The sequence below is a fragment of the Gallinula chloropus genome (assembly GCF_964237585.1).
Source record: "Gallinula chloropus genome assembly, chromosome: 4".
Classification (NCBI taxonomy): domain Eukaryota; kingdom Metazoa; phylum Chordata; class Aves; order Gruiformes; family Rallidae; genus Gallinula; species Gallinula chloropus.
In genome coordinates, this window is record NC_140088.1 from 19,916,566 (window position 1) to 19,933,197 (window position 16,632).

At 41.0% G+C, this 16,632-nt stretch overlaps 1 protein-coding gene across 4 annotated transcripts in view; it reads right to left on the minus strand.

Annotated features, from left to right (window-relative positions):
* Positions 1–1,220: 1,220 nt before the first annotated feature.
* Positions 1,221–16,632, minus strand: part of LRP5 (LDL receptor related protein 5) — a gene marked incomplete at its 5' end in the record, with an annotated part of 215,876 nt that continues 200,464 nt past the window's right edge. For 2 of the 4 annotated variants that reach the window (XM_084262641.1, XM_084262644.1), the window contains 6 exons: positions 1,221–1,593; positions 2,245–2,345; positions 4,887–5,026; positions 7,385–7,621; positions 10,674–10,784; positions 14,665–14,901. In XM_084262641.1, coding sequence (XP_084118767.1) covers positions 1,332–1,593; positions 2,245–2,345; positions 4,887–5,026; positions 7,385–7,621; positions 10,674–10,784; positions 14,665–14,901 — 1,088 coding nt within the window. In that variant the 3' untranslated portion in view covers positions 1,221–1,331. Of the gene's footprint in view, positions 1,594–2,244; positions 2,346–4,886; positions 5,027–7,375; positions 7,622–10,647; positions 10,785–14,664; positions 14,902–16,632 lie in introns of all 4 variants that reach the window. The other 2 variants (XM_084262643.1, XM_084262642.1) reach the window with 2 other exon arrangements.

A 16,632-nucleotide genomic window follows, 5' to 3' on the forward strand; every position in this document is an offset into this window, starting at 1 on the left:
CTTGGGTTACAGCAGTTTGTATGAGAGTTTGTATTTTTTTATTTCAACAGAATTAGAATTATGTATTTGTCCCCTCTCTTTCCTCCCCTGGGCCTTTTTTCTCTATTTCTAAACCTGAACAAATTTTGTGGCAATCTTTTATGAGACATGATTAAACTGTTTGAATGGCAGATGTTTTTGTATTGAGCGATGCAGACACCTTTATCTACAAACACCGCCTAAGAAACAGCCTTCCCTCCTTTAAATGAATACAAGTGGCTGTATCGTTGCACTTTGGAAAATGAACATTAGACACGAAGCAAAAGTCAACACAGCTGAACATCTCAGAGACCAGGCACAGTGGGACCATGGGGAAATGAGAAATAGTTTGAGAAGAGCAGAATATTACAGTCTCTTCTCCAAAAGTCATCAGAGCCTCACAAGAAAAGACAAAGGAGCTTGGTTTTATCACAATTAAAACGATTGACCAAATCCACAGTTTGCCAGGAATTCCTCTTAGCTTAACTACCACTTTGAGCTTGCCCCTTGTTCTCACCCACAGGTTGGCACAGTTGGTTCTACTACCATTCATCCGGTCAAGTCAGGAACTGATTGGAGGTAACCCAAGTTTTTTAGGGCCAGTTACCTTTTCTAGCATGAATCAGTTCCAGAATTGGCCATGTGCAGAGTGGCACTGACATGAGGTGGGCCTAGTTAAACTGGAAGGTTTGACCAACTGAAGGTTTGAACTGGTGTTCTTCCAGTTCAATGCTAAGCAAATGGAGAAGGAGGTTTGAAATCCAAGTCTCAGCACATGAGTTCTGCTGGGAAGCATTCAACTCACTCGCAAACGGGAACATCCGAGGGTTGTAATCTTGCATGTTTTCTCCCAGTGGTGGTGAAGGGATGGGACACTGACAATTTTATTCAAACGTGGTTTTTTCTTCTCCGTGAATAAACTTACATCTTTCTTTAGACGACTCCTCCCACAAGCCACTTCACTTTTTTATCTCACTTCAGTAAAAAGAATTACGCACGCTCCGCGTGTAAAAAGGTGACTTAAAAAATGCAAAAGGGCTCAACATTCCCTCCCCAAATCCTTTGCAGAATGAGTCATTTTCATGACTTCAAAAAGGCAAATATGGCACAAAAAAAATGGAAATTAAGTTAAAAAAATTAATTTTATAAATATTCTTCCTCTGTACAAATTTTCACAGCCCCATCCCTCCCACCCATTTTTATTCACATTTCTTTTTTTAATTCCCACCCTGATTTATTTTTAAATCATAAAATATATATTTAAATCTGTTCATATTTTAAAATATTTACAGGAAAAGTTCCTTCTGTTGAGGTCATGAGGAGTCTGTACAAGGAGAGGGCGGAGGGGGATAGAGGTGAAAATAGCTTCGTTCTGTGGCAGGAGACGGAGGGCAACTTTCTTCTGCCGACATGTACTGACTGCGAGGTGTGGGTGGAGGGGGATAAGGGTCTGAGTCTGAATTTAAATCTATATAGTATTTGTTGGCCTTCCATCGACTAGTGGTATAGTCGCTGTCACAGACATCTGTGCTGCATGGGGTTGTGGGTGGAGCTATCCCTCGTATAAGGTAAGGTCTGGAAAAAAAAAAGAAGCATGGGCATTAGTTGCAACCTGGGGGGACAAAACAAAGTGAGAGAAAGAAAGATACTGAAAATGAATGGCTCTGTGTCCTCAGTCAAGGTGCTGGCTCATTGACACTATGTGAGCCACAATTCAGGTTTTCATAGGAACCCAAGAAGAAATACCTGACCTGTGTTAAATTTGAATGACCGAGCTACACTCAGCCAGCAGTGTGTTCTTCTAGCCCCAGACCAGGCAGAGGAGACCACCACAATCATTTAGCCCAGTCTCTTAAGAAATAGGTTGACTTGTCAAAGAGTTTTAAGGTAAGTTTGACAAACTGAACAACACAAAACATCAACCTTCTCTGTACAGGATGCTACGTGACTGTTACATAGCAATATAACTCATAGCAGTATCATGCATCGTTACTCAGCAACGGTGTACTGAAAGGTGCTAAACCCTGTTGTGTCACAATAAGAACACAGAGCCAATGTTTAATGTTTATTAACACTGGCATAACCTCCATATGAATGGTCACTTATCAAGACAGGGAAAAGTTTTATTAAACAAGGAAAAGCCTGAACAAGAACATTTTGCTTAAGATGCAAAACTGAAGGACAGATCTATAGAAGATTTATCAAACCTTTTTATCTGAGCTGTACCTGTAAGAAGATCTCGTGGTTGAAGGAATGTTTGAGGAATAGAACATCTCTGCATTATACAAGGAGCGATCAGTAGCTGGGGAAGGAGGTGGGTTCAAGATCTAGGAAAAAACAGGAAAAGCCGTGCAAAAGTTAATTATACAACTTCACAACAACTACCTGAAAGGAGGTTGTAATGAGGTGGAGGTTGGTCTCTTCTCCCCAGTAACTAGCAAGAGAAGAGGAAATGGCCTCAGGGGACGTTTAGAGTAGATATTAGGAAATTTCTGCATGGAGAGAGTGGTTAGGCAGTGGAACAGGCTGCCCAGAGAGGTGGTGGAGTCACCATCCCCAGGGACGTTCAAAAAACATGTAGATGTGACACTGCAGGACATGGTTTAGTTGATGTGGTGATGTTGGATAGAAGGTTGAACTTGATGATCTAGAGGTCTTTTCCAATCTTAAAGATTCTATAATTCTACTTATTTCATTCTGGGCTTTGGTACACCGCAGGCCTTCAAAGTTCTCACTGCACAGGGAATATTCTTGCTTCATGCATTATTACTTTGGAAAGATGGGGTAAAGCTGGAAATCAAACCCAGTCTTGCTGAATCTCAGTGCACTTCCTTGAACTTTATTTCCCATTAGCATCTGCTGAAGATTATGTCAGTCTTTATGTTCCACTCCCAGCCCTTAAACACACCCTCAGTCAACAGCAGAGTCAGAAGGCCAAGTTCCTTTACTACAACTAATACAACTCCCTCCTTCCCTGAACACTTCCTTTTTACTGCCATTCTGTAAACAGCATTTTGGCAGTTCACAACATGAGTCCAACAGCTAAAAAACAGTTACAGCCTGCCTCAGCCTCTGTGTGTGCATATACACAGCTACCAGTAACCCTCACACTAAGAAAAGTTTAATATGCTTCAGAATCCTTGAGGATTCTTCCCCTAGCAGGAAGCAGAACCCCTGACACAGCCAGCAGGACACTAGCCTAAAAACAATGAGAGAACTTCATCCCTTCCAATGTGGAAAATTACAGCATTGCTGTTGATGGTAGGGCCTCGCTATTGATGTCAGCATCATGTACACAGCCTGTCCTGGCCATTGACCATGTGGCAGGCCATCCTTCCTCTGCCTCTGCTCTTCTCTCACCATAATACTGTAAAATCACTGGAGTGGAGATCATTAGTTTGGTCTTCCCTGTGCAGCACCTAGCAAAATGATTGCAAGCCACTGAGTTGAGCTCATCATTACTAATACTGACAAGCCCTGCATCCAGCTTCCTGTGAGGGAAGACGAGGGAAGACCACCCATTGCCAGCTGTGGGTAGCAATGAGTAATCCATCCAAGAGTATCTTCACGAAATCCTCTTCCTTGGAGGAGCACTGCATGCTGCTTCTAAATTCTCTCCTGTAAGCAGCCTAGGGTGCATCAACACCACTTCATGTGCAGATAAATACAGCCAGGATGCCTGTGGCCAGATCCTCAGGTATGTAAACTAGCATAACTCCATTGACTTTAATTCTCTCCTAGTCTCTATTCACTGGACCATCTCACAGCGCCACTGAGATGTGTAAAAACAAAGCAAAAACCCAAGACAATTAGACGCTCAGATCTGTCCCTTTTATTATTAACCTGAAGCTACCAGGCAGAACTGACCAAAATATTTGAATTAAGCACTAACTTTACGGTAACAGAGCCCTTGCTCTCTCCCCTAATAATCAAGCAGGCTTTTCCTGAAGGAAAGTCAGATATCATCCCTGCAGGCCCTGGCTGACATAGATTGGAGTGGAAAGTGTGGAAGAACAATTTCCAGTAACAGTCAGATTAGCTTAGGCCAGAAGTCCAATGGAAGAGTTGATCTTTTGGCTAACACAGATCAGCTCTTGGACTCCTTTCCTCTTTCAAGATTAATTTAAGTAAGGTTTTTTTTATATAAATTCAACTAAGTTTTTTCTGTTTATCCTTTTTAGCGTGGCACAGACACATCCATCAGGTACTTGCATGAAACTGTTCAGCATGACAACAGAGACACTGGTGAGGCATGAGACAAACTGAGTTAGGTGAGCTGCTGAGTTCCAAAATACTGCTGTGACTAGCTTCTTGTTGGATTCATTGAGAAGATTGTGTGAAAATTAACCAATTTTGCCTTATCAAGAAGAACAAAAAGGTGGCAACTCCAAAGGAGTTAAGACAGAAGAACAGAAGTGCCCAGAAACAGCCCAGCTGACTATTACTCTAATAACAAAACATTTTGGACACCATACAGCATTGTGTAATCCTCACAGACTATAACAAAGCCGTTTTGTGAAGTTCACTGGGTGTTGGACTGGGCCTGTATATCATAAACACTAACACCCAAGAAAACCCATTATTAACATTCTATTTAGTGCAAATTTTCATCTTCCCTCTCTTCAGCAGGGGGAGATCACAGAATCACAGAATGGGTTTGGTTGTAAAAGACGTTCAAGATCATCAAGTCCAACCATCTATCCAGCCCTACTAGGTTGGACACAAGACAACGTCACCACGTACAACATCTACTCTTCTTTTAAACACCTCCAGGGTTGGTGACTCAACCACCTCCCTGGGCAGCCTGTTCCAATATCTGACAACCCTTTCAGTAAAGAATTTTATCTAACTATGTTTTAAAGACATACCTGTGGGTAAAAAGTGGCTTTAGTGCTGGATGAGCTACTTGAAGAGGCTCCAGTAACATGGTTTCTGTCATACAAGGGGGCACCACTGCTTCCTCCCATGAGACTCATGGAGCTAATCATGGACTTTCCACAAGAGATGCCTGCAGTGCGACAGACAGGAGAACAAGGTTAGGTAAACACAATTTTATCCACCAATGCAAAACAGAAGCCAAATCCCTAGCTTGGCAGACCCATGCAATGCCACAGGTTGTCACTTTTGGAATGGTGTTTTATGTAAAGTCTTCAGGATTACAAGGAACAACGTCTTCTGTAAAGAAACCATCTCACCCCCAGACCTCCTATATTGTCTCACTGCAGCACCAAACTCCTCACAAGCTGTTCTGAGAAGGGAACCTCCAGAATAGATGATCCAAGCTTTTCACCCAAATCATTAACTAAGAAATTTTACAATTAAACTCAGGCATTAGCAAACACACCCATTACACATTGCCAAGAAAAACAAGATACAGACCCCCAAAGTTTTAATTTCCATTCGAAGAAATTCAATTGCAAGTAAGTGAACAACAGCAAAAAGTAATTATCTGTATTCAAAAAAAACCCCACTGCTTTAACTGAAAATCAGCAGAAGCAAAAGGAAACAAAGCTGGGTAACAGAAAAAGGGAAGACAACATTCTTCAATCTGTTTTACTCGTATAAACACTTAGATAATACATTTTCAGCTTCTTCCTGTCAGACTATTCAATGCTAACAGAAGAGTTTAGTTTGGGGAGTTTTCAGAAGGAAATATTTATTACAAGCAGAGTGACTATTTCTGATCATCATTCATTTCTATTTATCTTTTTTGGAAAAGCCATGGTATTAGGAAGCAATGTCTTTTCATTAGACTTAATACCAATGGTAGTATTTTCAGCTGTTGTAACTTGTCACAGAAATGTGAACTAACAAATATGAATGAGAAAGGAAATGGCAGCTTAGCTTGGCACCTGTCCTGTTACAGATGAAACCCACTGATACTTGCTTTAGTTAAAAAAACTTTAGTGTGAAGTCCAATTTAAAACACAACTGAAAAGATTCCACCTACAATGGTTTCATCCTCAAATTTGATTTCCTACAACAAAAACCTTTTGACAAACATAAACACATAATTTAGGCAGGAACAGCTGACCACAGTCATTAAAGTGTGAGAAAGGCTAAACCTAAGTTTTATCTGGCTACCTTCAAAGCCATGGCTAGAAGAAAACAACAATTAGCACATCTCAAAACTTGTTTAATGTGAATAAGTGCCACTTCTTTTTCATTTGTTTTAAGTTTGTCATCTATCTGATTTTCAGCTGACATGAAAAGCAGACTCCAAGCACTCCAAAGTATGGATTTCTTGTATTCTGACCCTGTCTGGCAGGTTTACAGGTGAACATTTACTTTCCACCTTCCTGAATGATATGAAGAGATATTATTTCTTCTCAGTGCTTTGTAGTTAAGAATTTGCTATTTCTTCTATGAAAAGTATATTTTACACTTGGAAAATAATTTGAGGTACATCATTTAAGTGTTTACTTTGATGTCTATATGACTTTTCTGGGTTCTTATCTATCAGCTGAATATCCTGAGCTTTTATGTACATACTTCAAGTCCTCTTTCAATCTCAGCATCGTGGCTGCATGTACTACTTCTCCAAATGGATGCTTTGAGTCCTTTGCAAGGTAGAGAAGTTTACTGTTTTACAGATAAAGGTTGAATAAATACTTTGTTCTAAAGCAAATAGGAAAACTCTCTCAGAGGTGGGATAAACAGGAGGGGATGTTTCCATTACACTTCAGGCAATGAGCAGTCAGACTACAAAGCTGCTTGTGTTCTTCCACATGTGCTGCTGTAACTTTGGTGAAGGAGGTATATCCCCTGCTTTTTTTTTTAATTATTATAATAGACTGTTAAGCTGGTTCACTTCTTCCTTCTGCTGCTTTCCACTGTGGAAAGACTTATCCATCCCAAGCAGAGAGGACAAAACTATGTGAAGATCTTTGATGGACAGGACAGATAGAAGGACCTCTAAGTACAAGAAACAAATAACAATGCAACAGAGCTCTCACTAGGATGCTGAATGACCCATGTATTCTTAGTTTACAATACTGCATGTAGTTCACTACTCTTCATAGGCAATAGCTCTTAGTTTACAATACTGCATGTAGTTCACTACTCTTCATAGGCAATAGCTACTACAGAAAACCCACGCTCTATTACATAGACCAGGATGTTTTTGCTGACAAAATACTGTACTTTTTCTATCAAAAAGATAGATACCTGTGCAAAAATCACGTTTAAAAATCTGGCAAGATGCCTAATGAAACGTGTCTAGTAGTTTTTGCATGTCTGATCCAAAAGACAGATTTATACCAAAACCATTGAACAGACCAACTCCTCATCCAGCACTGTTAATAACCTGTAAAACTCCAAATCCAGACAATGTAATGGTACTGATAAAGGTCCTTTCCATCCTTACCAGTAAAAGTGCCATGTTGAGAACTTCCTGGAGCAATAAAATTAAGAGGGACGTGAGGGGTGCCACTGACATACTCGTGTGGGAAAGGACTGTTGGGCCCAGCATAGCGCTGACACACCACTCGCTGGCAAACAAAGTACATTCCTCCCATGACAAAAAGTGAGAGTATTATCCCAATGACAGGGCCGATGGCACTACTGTGTGGTGGTGACTCATCTGAGGCTGGCTTTGATTTTTCTGGAAAGACAGGAAGAGAAAAAAATAAGGAAGTCATTAAACATAGGGCAATATACACATTGCTGTCCTGGAGCAGCAAATCAGAGAGCTCACAGCCATTCACACAGTGTCTTTGAAAGTATCTGCATTAAACTCAGGCATATAACTACATATGTTCTTATTCAATGCACAAGACTTCATGCCTCCTCTTTACCTCCATGTACATAGAGCAGTATTAGCAAGGTACTCTCCCTTCTGCGTAGGGGTTCATGTCAGAACAGGAATTACTTCTCATCCTGATACAACCACAGCCTAGAATATTTCCTTTTCTTCCCCCACAAATTCTATGGTTAAGGATATAGGATACTTACAAAGATGAAGTCCTTAATCAGAGAGGAATCTGCTCTCTCAAAAGCTATTTGGGCTAGCAATAACAAAAAAATTAACAGATTTTGCCAGGAGGGAAGCTACCATATGCATTAAGCAGTGGATGTACTCCTAGCTAATACAGGCCTTAAAATACAATACTTTTCCTTCCTAAAATATTACTTGTGTTCTAAAAACACACCCTTAGAAACTGGAAGGAAAACACATTCCAGAATATCTCAATACCTACTTCTTTTTCTCCTATATAGTCCACTAAATAATTAAACTGCTGCAGTATTTGAGATGAGCTACATATCATATCTCCCCCCTGATTATGAGTAAAACAGTCCTTGCCCACAAGCTGTGGCTGCTTCTGGGTCCCTGTCAGTGTTCAAGGTCAGGTTGGATGGGGCTTTGGGCAACCTGGGCTAGTGGAGGGTGTCCCCGCTCATGGTAGGGGGGTTGAACTAGGTGGGCTTTGAGGTCTCTTCCAACTCAAAACATTCCGTGATTCTATGAAAATTCTTACAAATAAGCCTGACACCTCCATGTTTTTCACATATGTGACATTCTTCAATGAAAATTATTTCTTCCATGTGATTCACACAACATTTATAATTTTAATTTTTCACATTCCATATATATATATATTTGTAAAGTGAAAAAATATAAACTTGGCCAAAGTCTATCAATTTTACATGTTCAGATCAAATTACAGACCCTTCTCCCCTTAATGAAATTGTAAGAAGTGAAATGGTTCATGTAAGAGTCAAGCTTCACTTCATAAAATTTTTCTCCAGTGGTTCTGGTTCACTGAAGTGAATGAAAAACAACTGAAATTTGAGAAGGAAGATAAAGGAAATGCAAAGATCTCCTAAGAAACTCTTAACAGCTCAGCATCAAGAATTAATTTCTGACTGAAAGCCTTTATCTACTTTTCACACTTATTAGTGCATGACAGCTTTTATGTCAGCTAAGGCCCTAACTTTGAAATAGTCAGATTAGTTGGGATATGATATGAGAAAAAAGCAAAGCCAAAATTAAAACATGCTCTCAAATTAGCGAATTGAAAACAAACAACTCTCACTTTGGTTAAACCTAGCTGCTTCTGAGTGCAAGCTCCTTATCTAGAAAGTAGCAATCGTTTTTATCCCCTACTTGAGTCCTTGCCCTCAGTCAAGCGAGAAACCACAGAATGCTGTGTTCTTCAAAGGGACTCCAGAGGAGACAATCTTATGTCTACAGAAAGACACATTTAAATCAGTTAAGACCTAATTGCAGGACTGGACCCAAAGTGCAAACAGGAAACAGCTGCATTAACTTGGCAGCATGAAAGTTTGCCAAGTGCACAAAGAAAATCAACTTTTTTTTTTAAAAAAAAGGAAGAAGTGGCTTCAGATTATCCAGGGAAGTGGAGGAACTGGGTGAAAGCTAAATGGAAGGTGTGGGAGAAGCGTGAGAAACATGTACAGTCTGAATTTTCCAACAGGAGAGCTAAACAGTTTTTGACACTATTCTTCTAGACTTTTCTTCTGTTCACCATGTGGGCTCCTTTCACCACTCTTGCACATGATACACACTTTTCCTTGCTGTACCCACTGTGAGGATGGAAGGAAGAAACAAGGTTACCCTCACCAGACCTGGTGCCCTTTCCTCTCATCCCAGCAGCGGAACAACTTCTGACAGCCAGTACTTCAAAACCTGACAAGACTCTTAAAATATTAAAACCCTTGCAATTAGCCAAGGTCCTGTAGGCGATGTTATTAAGCAAAGTGCTGCATGTCTCTACACAAACCCAACACAAGGCATTTGTTCAGAATGAATTACTGACAGATCAGCACATCTATTTGCTGATCTGTTCTAAAATGCTATGTTCCAAATATTTTAATAAACCACTCCTGAGCTGCTACAGGCTCCTTTTATCTGTCCCACTGCCTGAAAACTTCATGCACTACTCACTCTGATGGTACAAATCAGGGAAATTGCAAGTGTAGCACCAATAAAGTGAGGTTTACTCCAAAATAACAGACCCCACTAAGGACTAATATGGCAGCTGTCATCAGTGTGCCTTTAACTTGCATATACCTGCTACCATCAGAATTCAAAGTAACATTTTAGCCAGAAAAATCAAGGTCTCTCCTTATATTCTTTTACTACTTGCACTTTAAGAGGCCATCTTGTGGTCTCTCATGGACACTTGCTCATTGCTAGTGCCTCCACATAATTAGCCTCCAGCTGGACCCTGTAATTGCAGTGGGTAGGGCTGTGCATTTTTAAAAGCCACCCCAAGCTTTGCAGCAGCTCTGCAAGATCCAAGGTACTGAGCATAGTAGAATCAGGTCCACATGAGTACAGGTCTGAAGGCACATCTAAACAAGACAGTGTTGTACCCCATACAGTATTTTAGAACTAGCTTGAAGTAACACTGGGATTTCAACTCATCTTCACTACTGCTGCCCCTGGATTACCTGGAATGACAGCATTACAGGCTTGCTATGCCATGCTGCAAGCTCACACTCTTTTGCCACTCAGACCAATGGAAAAGCACGACTGTATTTAGCAGCCAAGTACAACTGTGAGAGTATTTGGCCAAGATTCGCTGGACTTTTCTGAGAGAATACTACTATGCAAAGACTGGGGCAGTGCAGAGGGATATAGGACATTATGCCTGAACACAGCACTTGAATCTCAAAAAAAGACATCTCACCACATATAAGCTCATCAGAACCGTCAATGCAATCTGGAAAGGAGTCACACTGTTGCTTCAGGAGGATGCACTGGCCGCTTGCACATCGGAACTGATTGGGTAGACAAATTGCTGCACAGAAGGAAAGAAAACATTTAAGTTTTACTTGCATGGGAGTAATCAAGCATCTTAAGAAAACCAACAGAAGTGAGACATGAAGCGCCAGTACGTTTTATATTATGACCCTGTAGGCACCAAAACACCTGCTTTGCTGCTGTGGGTAAAATGCAAGCCTGCATTTCTCTGTTTCAGCAAAAAGGACTTGTTAATTACCTTCAGAATCTCCATCAAGTCAAAACCTATTAAATGATAAGTAAAGAGACTGTCTTATAGCAATCAGAAATCCTGGAAGGTTCACAGTATAGGTTATTCAATGCAAAAAAAAAGATTCTTTGCTTCTGGAGGAGAAGATCCACATTTGTGTTTTGTGTCACAGCATAAGTGGTGTGAAATGAACCTCTAAGCAGCCATACTTACTTTGCCACAGTCCAGTTCGCAGAGCAGTTCTTGTGTAAAACAACTAGATTATCTATGGAGAAAAAAAACTTAGCAAGAACTTGCAAATGCATCAGCTCCTGATCTGGACTGTTATGCCCCCAGTAAGTTGGATACAACTCCACAAAGTCCTACAGTGCATACAAAACATGCACGTGTTGATAGAAGGCTCTAAAAGCATCTAGAGCTCCCATGGTACCACATAGGTTCTTGCACTATGAGAAGGACCAAGTCCTGTGTGCACCTTCCTATTTGCCCACGACTGTCAGCCCTCTATTTATTCTTGCAACTGTCTTCTGCTCCTTTGTTTTCCATCCAGACTTCTGTCTTAATAGCCCCTTCCCTTCTTATGTGCTGTTCCTTCCGTTGCTGTCCTGCCTTGTTGGGCTGACTCCTTGTTTCTTCTTGATTCAGCAAAGGACAAGCTGGAGCACTGAATCTGCATTGTACAGGACATGAAGTTTCTTCAGTGGCATGGTAATCCACATGCAGTATCAACAGACTGTTAACATTGTGACTTCCACTGGGTATGAAAGGACCAGCTGGCAGTGCCATAGTAAATTTAAAAAGATGAAAGCCACAGCCTTGTAGGGCAGGAAACACAAACATATTAAGGGGCAGTCCTTTTGCCACTTACAGTCATACTCTGCAAATCCTGTGCCAATGCTTCAGATTCAAGTCTCCAGAAGCATGCCTTGGAAAACTAGGGCACAGGAGAAGCAGTTTGGATAGAATCAAGGCATTGAACTCAGACTTATGGGAAGGCAGTGACAATCACTGCTCTGACCAGAAGGCAATTCCTCTGATGCATTCTACTACACAGCAGAAAAGTTCTGTTAAACTCAGTTAACCTCACCACCTTAATAAACCTCATATAAAGAACAAGACTTTACTAATACTTCCCTTCCACAAATACAGTATGTTATACGCTGGCAGAGGCTAAGGGATGAGAAAGGCCTAGGAGTTTTGTTTTTCTTAGGAACCCACTCAGGCCTTGGCTTGTAAAGATTCCTGAGGACTACAGAGGCCATGTTTGCCACACCTCTGTTGTGGTTTAATCCCAGGGGGAAGCCAAGTACCACGTGGCCGCTCTCTCACTCCTCCCCAACTCCCCTCCCCACCATGGGATGAGGAGAATAGGAAGACAAAGGCAAACGTTGTGGGTTGAGATAAGGACAGTGTTGTGGTTTTGCATGGCAGGGTTCTGGTAGAGGAAGGGGGTGCTGCAGGGGTGGCTTCTGCAAGAAGCAGCTAGAAGCTTTCCCTAGACCCAACAGAGCAAACACCAACCAACTCAAGGCTGGAGTTGTTGCTGACCAAGGCCGAGACAGAGACGGTCATAGCGCCTCTGGGAATTACCTTTAGGAGAAAAAAACTGCAAGCAGCTGCTTTTTGCCACCAGAGAAGGGAGTGAGAAGATGTAAGAAACTGTGCCGACGCCAAGGCTGGTGAAGCAGCAGGGGGAGGAAGTGCTGCAGATGCTGGAGAGAATGATTCCCCTGCAGCCTGTGAAGAGGACCATGGTGGAGTGCATACCACCTTGCAGCCCATGGAAAAGGCCAAGACCCCACCTGCAGCCTCTGGAGAGGCCTCATGCTGGAGCAGTGTGAGGAATGCCCCCCCTCTCAAGAAGGAAAACAACTCATGGGGAACTGACTGAAACCCCCATTCTCCCCTCCACCACACTTGGGGGGAGAAGGGAGAGAAAATAATTAATAGAGTGGTCTGCAAAGAAGGGAGGGGTGGAGAGAGGTGTTTTAAGATCTGATTTTACTTCTCACTATCTGACTCAGGTTTCATTGTGTGTGTAGTGTAATAAATTAGAGTTTTTAAATTCTGTGTTGTGTCTGTTTTGCTCATGATGCTAATTGCAGAATGATCTCTTTCTGCCCTTGTCTCAACAACTAAGCCTCTCAATATATGTTTTCTCCCCAGTCCAGCTGAAAAGGGAAATGATAGAGTGGCTTTGGTGGGCATCTGGCCTCCAGCCAGGGTCAAACCACCACAGACAGTTTCCTGGGACAGCACAGGGAGAAGGCAAGAGGAGTAACAGGACTTAGAACAGAATATACAAAATGGGTGATACACAACGCAATTCACTAACCTGACAGTTGGACACTAAGACAATCCCAGAGCTGGTCTCAGAACTGCACCCCAACTAGCACCTTTTATGCTGAATATGATGTCATATAGTATGGAATATCCCTTTGGCTGATCAAAATTATCCTAGTCAAAAGCTGGAGATTATCCCCTCTTTATTCAATACCATCTACATCATGCCCAGATCCTACACTTCCAATTGATCGCCACCCCTTTCCCTGTTTTTGGTAGATATATACACACACATAGATATCATTCCTTTGGTCTATGGGCCATCCCTCTCAAATGTCTGTTGAGTTCACATAGACCATGACTTTGGGCTCCATCTGTCATAATGGTCTCTTAGGGCTGGAGAGATGGTGTGTGGTGTCAGACTTTTGCGTTCTGCATCTGGACCTCATGGCTGGTGTATCTGGTGTGGTCCATGCTCATGGTCTGCAGGTTGAAAATGTTGATGGCAAGGAAGTTGCTGGGCACTGGTTGCTGAAGTCAGTTCTGGCTCCATCATTGTCTCACTTTGCTTGGTTTCATCAAACTTCATCCTCTGTTCATTTTGGTGATTCTTACTATACAGCATATATACTATATTACTATACTGATACAGCATATAGCAGTTGTAGCAATGATAACATCCAATCACAGAGTTATTTAGGAACTAACCATACAATTTAATTTATTGCCTATTCTCACCCAAAATCACATTCAACTTAGACTCTGTGTGTGAGTAATGGCACCATTACACTGCATATGGACTCCATACATTAACTCAATCCTAGCTGAAACCAGGACAATACTAGACACAGAATATACAAGTGTTCCCTTCAATCAAAGGATGATGCAAATGTCCACGCTTCTCTCTTGGATCCAGATTCCAAAGATTTCTCACGGAAATACACATCCATGATTCTAAGTGTCAACTTGCTAAAAATGAACTCTCAGAACAGCCAATTGAGCCAGAGGATTAAGTCCATCTCTTCATCCCTGTGGTAATTTGCATTGACCACTGCCCAAAGGGGAAGTGGACACTATGGTAAGAGTGCAAGCCAAAATGGTAATCATGCAGGAAAAAAAAAAAGCACATGTCAAGTTCTGCCAGTTTCTTTCCTGTTTTCATTCTGAATGTGAATTAAAGATACTCTCCACTCCTTCCACCATATCTATAGTTACACGGTCAGCAATTTATGTAGCCACAGAGAAGTTTAATTTGAACAACAGTGGAAGGCTTATTTATAAGCTTAATAGCTTAGGCTGTTTTCCCTCATTTGAAACTAAAAATCACACATATATATATAAGAACAGTTAGAATCCCAAATGGATGCTTATGTTAGAACCATGAGTTCAGGAAAATTAATCTTACTATCACAATCCGCTTCATCAGATTTATCTTGGCAGTCAATTTCTCCATTACAGCGCAAGTGTGCATCGATACACTGTCCTTTCTCACACTGGAACTGGGATGCAGAGCATATGGGGCAATTATCTTCATCACTCTGATCATCACACTCTGGAAATCCATCACACCGCCATGCCATTGGGATACAGTCAATCTCTCCAGTTGCACAAGTAAACTGATCGGGGGAACAAGTTGGAGGTTCTGGGGAAAGAGAAAACAAATCACATAAGTATTTAAACCCTTACAACAGAGTAAAGACATGATGGACTTTTTCAAGAATAACACACTCCTGGACTGAAGTTCTTCTGTGACAATAGTAAGATGGCAGCAAAGAGGAAAACATGATTCTGCACAGGGAATGAAACTTGTCTAATTTCATAACAAAACCTGGATGCATGCTGATTGAAGAAGCTTGCTCGAGCAGGTGAGCACTGAACTAAGGACAGGAACTATAAATACTACACGTTACTTTGGCCCCAACAGCCACGTTTTGGAAGACACCATCTTACACACAAATTCAAACGAATATTCAATCTCTGGTCTCAAACCACATTCTATGCAATTCTAATCCCTGTGATTATATTAGACTGGAACAATTCTTCATAAAAACTCTTCAGACACTGGGTTAATGGGCAACAAATACAGCTAAAACATACATCTGCGTTTCTCTATTTTTTGAGAGGTTTCTCCACAAATGTCCATGTCTGATATGAATTGAAAAACACGAATGGAGAAAAAAACCTGCAAAGGTCTGTTAAACATTAAGCCAAGTCCTCTGGCTGCAAGTAGCTGAACGTTCAGAGAATAATCTGAGAAGCACTGTAGTGCTGTCCTGATTTTACATTCTTTCACTATAGTCAGAGACAGAAAACTGATCCTTGTGCACGCCTATTTTTATGTTTGTTTGACCTAAGAAAGCTGGGACTTCCTTCAAATTTGACTTTTTATGGACCCCAGAATCCTGGCATCAATCCATTCCACATCTGTACCATTGCTCAAATTGCAATCGCACACTGAGAGCATTAAGCAGCAGCTACAACCTCATGTAGAGGTGCAACAATTGTGCTGTAACAAGGCATTCTCAGTTGCTTTCTTCAGAATGTCAAAAGGCAAAGACAATCCAGAGCAAGAATCTTTTGAAAAAACTGCTTCTCATTCTTACATATAGCATGCTAGCACAGATTTCTCACCATGAGTACCAATGAAAGAAGAAGTCAATGTGTAAGTTCCTTTAGTAATTATAAGTAGCAGTTAATTATATTCAAAATATAATAATATATCTCAAAATCACTGCAGCAAACAGATATATTTCTACTGATTTCAGAAGCTGCTGGGTCAAATCCCTATGACATAAATAAATCAGTTAACAGAGGCAGTCGCTAGTCCCTATAGCTGCTCTTACCAGCTAATACTCTAATGGAGATGCTTTACCACTTGGATTAACAGAGTACCACATCATACCCTGCCTACGACAAAAATATTGAGCAAGCTGGAAACCAAATGAGCTTTTATTAACATTCAGACTCAGGAAAGGACTTCACAAAGAACCCAGCATAAGGAAAGCTCCTCAGCTGTAACCAGTGACGAGACTTTGGTATGAGCATTTTTCTCATGAGGGTGAAGTTGCACATCTTAGAGGTATACAATTACATGCAAACCATTTTTAAAGTGCTGTAATTCCTTCATTAGGGAGAAATGTTCAAGAACAAGACTCAAATATAATCAAGAGCTTGAAAAATAAAATGCATTTTATTTTTGAAAATTTTATTATTTTTATGTTTCTAGTTTACAACTATTTGGTGTCAGTAAGATAAAGATGCCAGATAAACGCATTAAGATAGTTCTTGAATTAAATTTTATCTAAGTATACAGCTTAGATAATTCAACAGATAGATTATTACTTCTGCACATTTACTGTTGCATTATGGTTGT